The 13,635-nt window shown below is 43.1% G+C and overlaps 1 protein-coding gene across 1 annotated transcript in view; it reads right to left on the bottom strand.

Moving 5' to 3' along the window:
- Positions 1-310: 310 nt before the first annotated feature.
- Positions 311-13,635, bottom strand: part of LOC126049929 (uncharacterized) — a 35,766-nt gene continuing 22,441 nt past the window's right edge. The window contains exons 9-12 of the mRNA XM_049827059.1: positions 11,990-12,198; positions 11,389-11,461; positions 6,697-6,814; positions 311-506 (exon numbers count right to left, since the gene is read on the bottom strand). Of these exons, the coding sequence (XP_049683016.1) occupies positions 311-506; positions 6,697-6,814; positions 11,389-11,461; positions 11,990-12,198 (596 nt within the window). The remainder of the gene's footprint in view (positions 507-6,696; positions 6,815-11,388; positions 11,462-11,989; positions 12,199-13,635) is intronic.

The raw sequence follows: 13,635 nt of genomic DNA, 5'->3' as shown, positions 1-13,635 counted from the left end.
AATAGCCAAATTTCACTGCAGTAAATGTGCCTTTGTATCATTAAATACTAATTTAACAGAAATCTGAACGCGTAGTGAAAAAACATGAAAATGTTGAAGATGAAAGATTGCGCTTTTTTTTCCTTTTTTTTTTTTTTTCTTATTTTATTATACAAGTCTCCAAAGCAACACCCAAAAGAAAAAAAAAAACGATCGTTCCATATTAGCTGGCCACGTAGCCGCACAGGCCAAAACCGGGACTGAGCTAAACTCTAACCGGCACTTTCCAGTGTGACCTATACCCCTGAGAGGGGAGGCAGGAGGACGCCCCTTACCACAGGCTCTGGCCGCCCTCGATGACCAGATTATGACCCGTCATGTAATCCGAGGCTTCGGAGGCCAAATAAACGACGGCAGCCTGCAGGTCGGTGGCTCGAGCCAGTCTCCCGGCGGGGATGTCCTCCAGCCAGCGCCGCACCAGCGGCCGCAGGTCCTTGGAGCGGATGAGCGGCGTGTCCACGATGCCCCTGCCATGAGAGCACAACCACCAAGAGTTTAGGACAGGGTTTTCCCCGGAAGGAAAGGCGGCCCTTAGAGGTTTTTGAGAGGTTAATTTGGAAGAAAAACCGTGGAATAGCACAAGGGAGATGCGCAAGTCAGACCCGCTCTGCCTCTGCTGAAAGCCACGGTGCAAACTTCGGTAGCGCTTCTTTCCTATTGCCTCTCGCCACCGCCGGGCAGGTTTACAGGTTTTCTTTAAAGTGAGGACACACGTACTATCTTCTTAGCTAATAGCAGCATCCCCTTACTTTCAGGTTACTCGTTGTCATCGCTAGTTTAAATTTTTTTACAGAAAACAAGCGTGGCATTGGAACCGAAAGCGCCTTGAACCGGGTCTGTCACGGCCTTTGGGAACTGTCATCCTTCTACCCATTTCTTTTCTCATCGCTTCGCAGCATAATGTCACGCGGCGTGTTTGTGTACAGCCGAGAAACTGAAAACAGCCCAACTTCCCGTATGTCAAAAACCAGGGGAAACAAAAGCCAGTGCCCTTCTGGGCACCGGACCCTTTCCACACAAAAAAGGAGAAGCAAAGATAAGCACGGTGCGATACCCCTTAAACCAATACCCCGACAAATCACACCGCATCTCTCTGTCTTGCCTCTTTTACATTAATGAGCGACTACACCATTTATTAAAACTCTGCTAAGTTAATTTTCTTCAGGTGCCCTAAAAATGAGTGATGCTCCAGAAAGCACAATGCAGGGCGAACGTTTGGCTGGCTTTTATGACTTTAACTGCGACTGATTTGTCATACTCCTCCTTAACAACATATTTGTATTTTGCAAAATGTATAATTTTTTCAACCCCTGAACAAATATATTTACATAACTGTGTCTAACGAGAAATTACATTTAACTTCTCAGAAATGACAATAACTAAAACCTGAACTGCCAATTCCACTTCATTAGTGTGGTAGAAATGCATTCCAAATGTTAATAAAAATTCCAACATGCTGATAAATTAGCGCTTCTAAGGAGCATGTGACACCTTGGTTAACATATTCAACCTCAATTATATTTCTCTTCAGCACCCTGTTATCTGGAACCTTTGCTGGCAATCAGAGGTGCTGTTTTTCAGCGGCCAATTTTCTAGATAATGTAGCTTATCAACACTGTGGGTAAACTTGCCAATGAAATCAGGCTGCACTGAACCACACACACGCTAATTGCATCTCTTTTTTATGCATATTTACAGACTGTCACTTCAAAGAAATCAGTGGCCCATTGAGGCAGCCAGTTAGCTGGAAGAATTGCCTCTTGCAAATGAAAATTAGCAAACAAGCTAGTGATAAATATGAAATGAACAAAGTATAAAAATACCCGTTTTGTTCTGAAACTTCATCGGCATCCCAATTTATACTTCCAAGGAAATAATTTTTTGAGACACACTGGATTCTGGGTATGAGATTTACCTTTTGTTTTAAATGAAGGCTGAAATCTGCTATTTACTCTGTTACAAAGTGGAACTAATTCAGACTTCCCCCCCAAACATTTCTGTTTTCACTAAGCAGGCAGGATTTAAATATCAGCTTTATTTTTTATTGTAATTGTCAATAAACACCAGAGCAGTTCAGAAACACTGAGCGATGCAGGTCACTTAAGCTCTGGCAATGTAATAAAATCAAACACATTCCAGTATAGGACTGCAGACAGTTCACTTCTTTCCCCCAAGCACAGACCCCTGCCCTCCCTCTTGCTCTCCCAAACTCCTCGATAACTGGTTTTCTTCAGCGAGAAACATGCTTTGAGCAGCAGACGAGAAATACATTGGACTCCTTTTCCTTACGTGCCTCTCACCGTGCTTACAAAACCATCAACATAATCATTCTGGCTTTACACTATCAGAGATCAGAATAAAATCCATGTGATTTCATAATTTTTTTAATTTACATATCTGTTTTAACCACAAGAGAATGCAGATTAGGGAGTACGACACATAGTCCTCCAGCACAACAGATTTTGCTGAAAAGAGGACATTTTTCAATCTGTTTGGAAAAACGATCTTTGGTCTGATCACTGCAACCTGTAAATCACAGCACTGTGCCTCTCGCTGGGCCTTTCTTTAGGTTCACTTCAAGTAGCAAAAATTTAGATACGTAACAAAACTTCATTACAAATTTTTGTTATATAAATGAGAAAAAAATATAGCACAAAACTTAAAAGTTGCAAACACACATACTGATGGCACTATAAATATTAGGCATGTCATTGATACTACACATCTTCTGGGAAAGCTTTGGTGCCAAGTTGGGCAATTTAATGTTGTCGAACCCTTTTAGGCAGATTTTAGTTGGCTTCTAACCAGTTCCAGCAAAGACAACTGCCAATGCATTAATTCCCTACCTCATCTCGTATGCAGTGCTGAGCCTATCAGTACTTTCTGTTGCATGTCAATGTAATATCAAACTGCTGGTTCCTTAATGTTAGATATGAGCATCAATATTTCATTATTGACACACAGGACAATTCGAGACATTAGGAAAAAAAACCCCAACAACAAAAAAAACACAATTGCCTAAAGCATTTCCACTTCGAGAGACACATTAGGAAAAATATCACTTACCAGATACTTAACTGGAATTGTTATGTGCGCTCAATCCCCAAATGAGAGGAAAAAAAGATTCCATCTGTGTGTAACTTGATTTCTTTCAGATGAGTTATTAATTTGAATGAGTTAAGTACACTCCACTTAATCAGGAAGTGTTTAATCACAAGATCCACTTAATTGGGACATCTCCCACGGAATTAAGATTTAAGTCCAAAGATACTTACCAGCAACGACTGCTGCTTAATGGGGATAGTAATGCTGCTTAATTGGGACACCTTCAGGGGATGCTGGGGTGCTCCTTCTCCTGCCAGCTCTGCATCTCCTGCCCCCATGATGGGGTACACCCCAAATCTGCAGTGATCCCACCCTACCTGCTTTCTGAGTCCTCGCACCCACCGGGCTAAAAACCTGGTAGAGCACCGTACGGCTGCCTCCGTACCATCCCAGGGGAGCAAGGCAGGCATGCGGGAGACAAAGCCTCTTTGCTCATCGCAGCCCAAACCCAAATCCCTGCAGCCCAGCAGCCCCTGGGAGTGCTGAGTTTCACTGGGTCTCCGAAAGCTGCCCTGGCTGCGGCTGTGGGTTGAGCTGAAGATCAACTTCCAGCCGCCCATCCCCAAAGTCATGACATTACAGCATTTTATGACTTGCAAATCGAGCAGGGAGATACAATTAGCCCCCAAAACGGACATTGTTTCAGTGCAACAGCTACGAAAAAGTTCTAATACTGCACGTGCCAAAAACCAGAGACCCTCAGAAGAGCCCTGCTCCATCGCACCCAACGCGCTGCACGTAGGCAGGGACCAGAAAAGGGACTAAACTACCCCGTGGGCACCCAGGCATCAGCTGCCAGGCAGTGCTCTGTAAAAGTCCCTCTTCACACCCGGGTCCCCTCCGCAGGCTGACCCCCACGTCCCGGTCAAGAAGACTCCAGCGCCTTCTTCGTATTGCACGGCATCGGCTGCGCAGCAGGCTACGAAGGAATCGCACTAGGTGGTGGCAGAAGGGCTGGGCGCGGTATCCTCGATAACACGGAGACGCTTGGCTGCTGCATGGAGCAACAGGCAAAGTCAGCCAAAACATCCAGGGGGTCTTGGCCACCTTCTCCTCGTGGGCATGAGGCTCGCCTGGCCAGCCGGAGAAGCCTGACTCTTCAATTTTATAAATGCAATAAATTATCCTGAGGACTGCGCCATAACATTTTATGCATTGATAACTTTTATGCATTGCTCTGCATAAGTTTTATGCACTCATTAAGAAATTAAGTTGATAAAAAGTGACCAGATAGGGAGAGGGAAAAAAGGCCAAAAGGTTTGCGTGGTGAAATAATGTTTAAGGCCAGACTGGAGTGTTTGGAGCGTCAGACAGAGGTAGGCTGAGAGTGCCTTAAAGCATTAATGCAAGTGTGAGTGGGAGGGGCAAAGTACTTAAGGACACACTTACATATTTTACTTATCCAGATATTATCTTCGGTACCATCACACCCTGTATATTCACCCCTGTGCTCCTCACGCTCCTCAAGATGCCCTCCTCTTATAAGATGACTACGTGCTGGGGTGGACACCCGTGCTCAGAAAGACTTGTGCGTTTGGGACATTTTTCAGCCCCGCGAAGTACTCTGACGGCTATGAGTTGCATTGAGGTTACTACCCCGTGTTGGGTACACAAGGGTTGAAGATGCCCCCATGCCTCGGTGAGTCACATCAAGAGACACAACAACGAGACCGGTGGGGTCCACAGTTCTGGGGATGGGTCCAAATCTGCACTGAAACACAGGTTCACATCTCATAGAGGCAGCAGGGTAAACGTGAATATTTGTTCGCTCTCAAGCGTATCTGGGTTTTGCTTGCGGTGAGGAGGGATCTGAGCTACACGAACCACTGTAGGCTCCTTCCTTGGGACGGTACCCGCTGCTCCCCGGGCAGCCCGGCACAAGGGTCTCGGCCAAAACTTTGGACTGCCAGGAGGAAAACTTTGCCCGGCTCCCGGAGCGGTTCGGTCCGGGGCCGGGACTGCTCTGTCCTGGACGGGGGACATTAAAGACAGCAAAAGCATTTGTCCTCTGTGCGCTCCTTCTGGCTATTCCTCTGCAAAGCAAACCTTCCCTCCCTGTCACAGGATTTTGAGCTCTGAGCTGTTGTTTAAGACAGGTAGGGATGATCAAAATGCAACCCCATTTTGGCTTGAAAAGTAGAAGAAGAGAGGCACGACTATCTTTTCTCCATGCTCTGACAACTGCCTCCAGAAACATAACTTCAAGTATGAGTGTCTGCTTCCAACTTACACAAAACACTGAGTTTTGATCATTCGGTGGATATTTTTTAAATTTATGTAAACGTTCTAGAAATGGGTAAATCCTCATATAAGAGCTTCCTTATCCGTGATTGCTGTGAATACGGCACTACTATCCCACCTCTGTTGGTAAAGATTACCCATGAGTTTTCAGATACAGTTCCTGCCAGGTTCTACTGAGCTTCCCTAATTCCCTTCATCTTCCCCGGCTCCCAAAAGCCAGTGTAAATTCACTAGCACTAGTCGTGAGAACACTATTGCAGAGCTGATAGCATTGGCATGGGGAAAATCCCATTATAAAGTAAAATGCTGTTTAAAGAATCTGTGGATCACACAGAGCGACGGCTGGAGTCACTGGTATAATTAGTAATAAATAATCATAAGGAAGACAGCTAGCACAAGGAAGTTGAGAGCAGACCCACAGTAAAAACAGAGGCACTTGCCATTGAGCTCTCTGATATATTTTTTTTTTACTCCACTTTGTGGATTAAAATATGTAATTTGTTTTTCCTGATTTGATATACATTATATCTTCGTTATTACAGTTTAACTCCTGGGTTAAAATCCTGCCCTTCTTGCTTACTCTGATTGACTTCAATGGTCTACAGAATTTGACCGCTTCCAATTAACACTATCCACTTGGGTTTTTGCTTAGCACTATCATGCACCGTTAATTGTTTAATAAAATGACCGTGTTGGGTATGTGTGTGAGAAACAGGAAGAGAAAAAGTGTATGCGGCAAGAAAACTCTTCTTTGTGAATAAATACCATAAAATGAAACATACACCTTTAAGCCTCTAAAAATGAGGAAAATGCAACTTGTAATAAATATATATACATATATATATATATATTTACAAAATTACACCTGGCCTCCTGTGATTGTCAGAACTGAACAGTATCTCAATTACAGCAGTACAATGTGGCTTTTAAAGTGCCTATATATTTGTCTCAAGTAAAAAAGGGAAAGAAGTATTGTCTATTAAGTGTCAAAAGCCTTTTCTTTAACCGCAGAAGGCTTGGACAGACTAAGGAAATATTTCATCTGGAAGAGAAATGCTAAAAACTACCCTTCACGTTATTGGAAAACCTATTATCAAATGCTAAAACCTCTTCTTAAATCCCTGAGTATACACAGCAACAGAGCAGGCTTGGTTCTAAGTATTTAAACCTTTGTTAAGGAAAAGACAACATAAAAAGGGATGCAATCCACCTGCTAATTAGAAACTTTATTTGCCGAGATACTGTTCATCTGAGCTTTTTAGAACATTTCGTTCTCTTTGTACTTTCAAAATGAGACTACATTTTACTTACGGGGAAATGCAGTTGACTTTTACTCCTCTGTCAATCCACTCGGTTCCTAATGTCTGTGTTAATTTTACGACCCCGGCTTTCGAGGCGTTGTACGCCAACTGCTTCTGCGGGTGTGGGACTAGAAAGGATTCAGAAATAGAAAATTATTCTCCACAAATGAAGATAGCTTAGGCACTACATGGACAATTCCCTGCATTGAGATGAACTATTTTCCGTTTTCCCTGATACTAGGCAGGGAGCAACAAGAATTTAGCCACCCACAACACAAAAAAATCTAAATCTGTGTTTTGCCATCTAAAATTTTTGCCTTAGCAGCTGGGATACTGGAAAAAAATGGAGGGGAAAAAGAAAAAGTAATAAAGAAATTTAAAAGGTTCCATATTTGGGCAAAGCCAAACCCAATGTATTAAACATACATCTGTAATATTTGACTGCTTCTCAGAAAGAGAAATAATCATATATAGACACGCACATTCATATATTATACACATATGTATGTTTATATACAAAATACTTGTATATGGTAGTACTAATAAAATATAGCATAATATGATATAATATAATATAAATAATATAATATAAAATGTGATATAAGTGTGTAACAGATTTTATATAACATATTATATTATATATAGCTTCTTGGAACAAATTATTCTCCTTAATTTTTAAATTACCCATAGTCTGAACAAACACATCATATTATCTAATCAGTGTTTGTGTGGCTGTTGAGCGCAGGTGCGTCCCAAAAATTCAGAACACCCACCACTTTCAAAACCTGAAGCTTTTGAAAAATGTTTCAGAGATGTCACATGTCAGTCAGAGAGGGAAAATGATCGGCTTGCTAATTACAATGTTCAAGCTTGTTAGCGCTGCGTGCTCGGGTGGCTCTGCCCCTCCGCCAGCTCGCACACTCGCAGTGTTCCCGGGAAAGCTACTTAAGGACAAATCCCCAGTGGGTGCAAAGTGCTTTAAACCCACAGGAGTCCAACCGAGTCGGTCCAGCTGTTGGGATTTACACCCACAAAGTGGCTCTTCTCGGACTTTTCTGGCTGCCGTTACGACTTCGTTAAACAAATCCAGCGCAAAGCGCTGATCCATCATTAGCATCGTATCGGTACTGAGCGGCGCTGAGTTGCTGACTCTTTCGTGGAGGGAGAGTGGGGAAAATCAGTGCTAAATATCAGTAATCACAAAGGCAAGCAATTGTAGCCTGCGGGGTTAGGTAACGTTGAACCCTGGAAGAAAGTGAATCGCTGCGTTTGTGCAAGGTACAGCAGGCAAACTCCACAGCATTTTGATAAAAGCACGTAAGCGGCACTGGTAGATGGCATTAAATTGGTCTTAATTTATTAAGTTAAGCCGGTGCATCAGTTCTAGATCGCTGCCATCCATGGAATCCCAACATATCCACTCTTGCTTTTATTGACTAAAACTGTTGGTTTTGAGTATGTCAATTTAAAGGGCGAAAAGAAGATGATAACAAATTGAGTTATCCAAAGTCTGAAAGAGCCAAAAGCCCTGCTGCAAATTACTGAGCATGGGAACAAAGACCTTTGCCTTGAACATAGATGTTTGTGAGTAGATTTAAAGCACACACATGATGGGAGCAACAATTAGTGTTTCTTTTTTTCTGCATGTGCTGAAGGTTTGGTCAGAATTCAGAGGCCCTTTGCTTGCTACAAGGAGCATTTCACACCACGGCCCCCCTCTGCCAGCATTTTTTCTGCGCTCATTTTTTGTTCAATATGAAACAATTCGCATTTTGACCAGCAGAACCGCTTTGTCCTCTGCGTGTGCCTGTTGCCCCCCAGACGCAGCGCACCGTGTGGGTTCTCGAAAAGATACGGAACGTAATTTCTTGATTAATTGCCACGCATCAGCTCCAAGTTACATACAACTTCGGTAGTTAACCTTGTAACCTCCCAAAAGCGGTTCTTTGCTAAACTTTCCAAACATGTCTGTTTGTGATAAATCATTTGGCGTTTGCTAAGAGGATAAGAGTTTTGGCACCGGCTCTGCACCTCTAGCACACGTGGGTGAGAACAGCAAGTTGCTGCAAGCTATCAGAATCAGCTTTCTGATTTGGGGTGGGTGCTGAGGCAGGGTTTTCAAGAGTCCTTCCATGTAAATGCTTTTGTCTTCCTAAGAATATCTAAGGAAGGTTATTCAGAAGATGAAATTCCCCCCTCCTGAGACACTTGGCCCCTCTGAACGGGAAGAGCTTAAGAAGGCGGCAACGGGCGCTGCGAAGCTCTGGCGCTGGGTGGGCTTTCTGCAGCTGAGCACCCCACGCTGCCTCCTCTGCCCTCACCTAAGGTGGTCTCTTATAGACAGAAGAGCAAATCTGCGACCCTTCAAACTCATACAAAACGGGGCTAGAGCTTGTAAATAAAGCTGTGCCTCCAGCAGCGTCACCAAAAAAATCCGAATTTATAGGGCGTCTGGGAAGCGAGGACGCTCACTCCTGTTTCAGACGGAGAAGACGGGAGGCAAGCAGATAAAAACGCTGCCAACATCAGCTGCATTACATTTTAAACACCTGACACTATGTTTTTGCAACCTTGTTCGGTGCATAAGGCTTCTAGCCTGACTTGGAAGCAGCCGTGTAATGTCAATGAGAGGTGCACACAGATAGAGAAGACCAGACCACTTACCACTAAAGATATTCACTGCAAAAATTACAGATCTGAGTTACACCTGTGCAAATCGCAGAGCCGCAGCAGCCTCGTCTCCGCTGCTGAAACGTACGTCTGGAATAATTCCAGTGAAATACCAGAATCAAAATGCACATATGCAAAATGTACGCAGCTTATCTTCAATTAATTAAAGCTGATTCTGAGCAGTGTATCTGGAAAAATCACAAACAAAAACCTCCCTATCCTGCTAAGTGTCTCCTCATTTTCCTCTATCTCTGAGGAAGGACTCAACCTACCAAAAAAAAAAAAAAAAATATCCCCTAACTATTTCTAGAAACATTTCATACTATGCCAGTTGGCCAACATACTTAAATAACCAACCAACCAACATATTTATTTAACATTCAGCAGATGGACATGATATGAACATCGTGGTTTTCAGTCGTAGTTTTATAACTACTAGATTTTTTCAATGCCAAGATTCAAACAGGTTCAGAAGGTAAACACATCTCTTCGTCTCTTAACTTCTGGCCTAGCATGCCTTAACTTTCAATGACATTTAAATGCATCTTGCAATGACCCTTCCAGGCTGCTCTCAGGGTTGCTTTCCAGTGTTTGTTCCTGCTCCAGGACCGACACCACCCTCAAACGTGATTCCCGCGTGGGTCTCAGTGGACTTGACATGCCAGGCCAGGAGGTGCAGCCCCGAGTTGGGGCTGGGATGGATGCCGCGGTGGAACGGCATCACCTCCCGGCTCATCAGAACTGTGCCAAGACCTGATGGAGAAGCTGGGATATAGCTCTCCTCAAGCACTGGAGAGCACTTCTGGGCTGCAAGAGCAAGATTGGGAGCAGTGTGCCGCACAAGCAGACCCCCAGCTGGTGCCAGTTTCCAGAGCTTCATGACTTTCCCTAGGGTGGAATACTTCCCAGTAAATTTTGCTTTGCGACGAGGGTGTGGATGGTGACAGCCCAAGCCCAGACCAGAGCCCCACTGTGCAGGGCAGAGCACAAAAAAAGGAAAAAGTCTTGGGCATTTGAAATTTAAAGCTTTACATTCTTTTCAAAACTATTTTTCTTTGGGAGATTCTGTAAGTCTGCAAAGCTGGGGCAGAGGGATGGTGCCTGTGTTTAAGCATAAGTAAAACAGCTGGTAAAGACACTTGAAAAAAAAGATTAACAACAACATTATAAATGCATTTTTTAAGAAACATTTAAAGTTACTGTGCAATAAACGGAGCAGAATGTCACAGAATGTCAAACTGGGCACAGTAAAAATAAATGTTATTCCCAAGGAAAATAAAAGGACTGCATATTTATGTAACATTCAGCAGATGGACATGATATTAATACAGGAGTTTTCAGTTGTACTTTTATAGCTACTAGATTTTCTTGCCTAACTTGGCAACCCAAGGCACCATTTGATTTTTGGATTCGGACAATACTGCAACAGATGTCCAGACCAATAAAATAAATTCCTAAAGGGCTATGCTTAATTTGTGTAATTGATCAATTTTTGTTACATGGGCCTCAGTTCACCAGCATGTAACTGCCTTCCAGATTAGCTCAGCAGTAGGGATTTCATTCCATATGTTACAATGGTTTATTGGCGCTTTTGACGACACTGCTGATTCAGCAGCGTTGGTGGAGACACCTGTTGGCAATGATAATGAAATAAAACCCGCGGGTACCGGGGCAAAAACCAGCACAAAAGCTTTCAGGTGGCTTGTAAACATCACGGAGGCACAGCTTGCCGCACTCAAACGCGTTTGCCTGAAATTCCTGGGGAGTGCACCAGCACCTCTCCTGTGCCATCAGTGCATCGGAGTCAGAGGAGGTGACTCCGCCTCTTCTATAAAAAGTAATAAGTGCTCTAAAACATAGAGAACAGATAAATGTTGAAAAATGGTATCAATAAAAATTTTGTAGTACATTTCCTCTAATACAAAATGTCAGTGATTTACTCCTTCCCAATACAGGTTTAATTGATTCAAATAGCATCGGTAGTAATTAAAATATGGATTCTGAAGCACAACTGTTAGCTCTCATCACTCACCTATTAAACTTGCCATAGATGCTGTGTTAATTATCTTCCCATATCCTTGATTCAGCATAATGCGGCCTGCAGCCTGTGACAGAAATTAAAGGAAAGACCAGTGACCCTTTTTGTGATTGTGCTAATAATGACATGATAATAAATTAGTCTTCACTTTTCAGAAGAGTTTATGTGCTAACACATTTTTTTTAAGCACTCGATATAAAAACTTGGTATAAAAATGGCTGATGTAGGAAAAATCCCATTGCCATTTCAGACCCTCTTCACTTTTGGCAATATTTTTTCAAAATAATCACTAATGTTGGGAGCGGCCCCCCACAGCTTTCTGGTTTTCAGAATGTGTCAAATAACTACTGTCCAAAAAACATCTGGTCATTCTTAAATGACTGGGCTTGGGCAGCCAGTAAGTACCAGCTGCTTTTGAAAATATTGACCAAAATCTGTAATTGTTATAAAGCAAATCTCTCCCTAACTCCACCAAAACTAGGATCAATTTTATTGTGATAATTAGTAATAAATTGTTATTAAATCTTGGTAAAGTAAATGCTTAGAAAATTGTTACCCATTTGCAAAACAAACCAGTACAGCATTTTACGCTTACTTGGCAGCACAAAAATAATCCTCGTAAATTAACATTAAAAGTTTTGTCCCATTCTTCTAGGGAAGTATCTTCGCTTGCCGAGTTCATATTGATTCCCGCGTTGTTGCATGCAATGTGAACTGTGCCCCAGCGAGCTACGATTGTATCCACAATCCTTTGCACATCCTTGGGTTTGCTTACATCTGCTGCGAGGGCGATGCTTTTAATCCCTGCATTAAAATGAGAGTGATGAAGTCAGTACGGGAATTCATAGAGGAAGAAAAAAAAAAAAAATCTATGTTATGTTTATTTGTTAATTCATATTATATATTGTATTTGACGTATATATGTGCCACCTTAAGTCATCGCTCCACAAATAGGAGCAAAATAGGTGCTTGTTATAGTGATACTGCTATTAAAGTTGCTAACTGGTGCGAGGTTTGCTTCTTGGAGGCAAAGCCAAACCCGAGGTAAGAGTGGAGGCTGCCACTCCAGCAGGACGAAGCTTTGAACACTGCACCATCTTCTGTCCAAACCCTCAACTGCAGCTTCCACAGACCAGCATCACTCGTGGGTGGGTGCTCAGGAGCAAGGTAAAGCCAAGGACTCTTTCATTTGCTCAGATGTAGATGGTGTTTAGGCCAGATGCCCCCCCAGGATGCTGCAGAAATCAAACCAGTTTGTCCAAAACGTGCTCTCTGGATGAACTACGGCATCCGGACAGCTTGGAGCCGCAGACAGAATCAAACCAGTTTTAGGTGGGAGCTAACTGGGAATACCTGCAGGGTCACAGGTATGGTAGTCACGGTGCCTGGCCTTATTCATCGCAAATCACACCACCAGTATAACACAAACATTCAGAAGTTAAGAGATTTACTGGAATTGAAACATGCAATAGTTGGGCTTTTTTTCCTAGAAAAATCCAGGCATTGACTTCTGCACCAGTGCTGATCTGTACATATCTTCATTAAATTTACTATGAAAATCAGCTTTAAATACCCTTATTATTAAACAAAATAAGCAGCCTACTGAGGCACCTGATGCCAATAGGATTACACCCATCCTGAAAGTCTAACAAGGCTACACCAGTAAGGGCTGTGGTGAAATGGGTCTTAACTCACAAGGAGGGAGGCAGCCACTGGGGTTGGACCATAGATCAGCAGTCTGCAAGCAAACAGTGCCCAGGTAGGAAGTTACAGCTGTTAAAGCAAAATTTTTTACTTCTATTTAAATGGAAAATGTATTCCCTATTGGTCCGTCTTTTAGATCATTATAATAAAAAACTTAAAAGAAGCCTTAAGCCTATCCTAGAAGAATTGGAGAAGCCTCTCCCCAAACGAAGCTTTGAGATGGAGGCTTCCATGAAAGCAAGGCAAACCAACAATTGCCCAGTGATTTTTGAAGAAAATGACAGGAAAGAGGCTTTCGGATGGAAGAGCTTCCCTTGATGTCCAAAGCCTCCAGGAGCCTGCCAGAACGCACGCCCCGAGGTGATGCTGGTCTGGGGTGCTCCCCATGCCGGACCGTGGGACCTCGTGTCCCCTCTGGCCTTCAGCTCTGCCACGGTCCCCTTGCTCTCCATGGGAGAAAAGGGCAAACCCATAATGCAGCCACCTCCAAAAGTGAATGCACACTCTCCTACAAAACAAGACTTCTTATTTTATCAC

The sequence above is a fragment of the Accipiter gentilis genome, chromosome 23, assembly GCF_929443795.1.
Source record: "Accipiter gentilis chromosome 23, bAccGen1.1, whole genome shotgun sequence".
In the NCBI taxonomy this organism is placed as follows: Eukaryota; Metazoa; Chordata; class Aves; order Accipitriformes; family Accipitridae; genus Astur; species Astur gentilis.
Note: the sequence above shows the minus strand (reverse complement) of the source record. Positions and strands in the feature narration are given on the sequence as shown.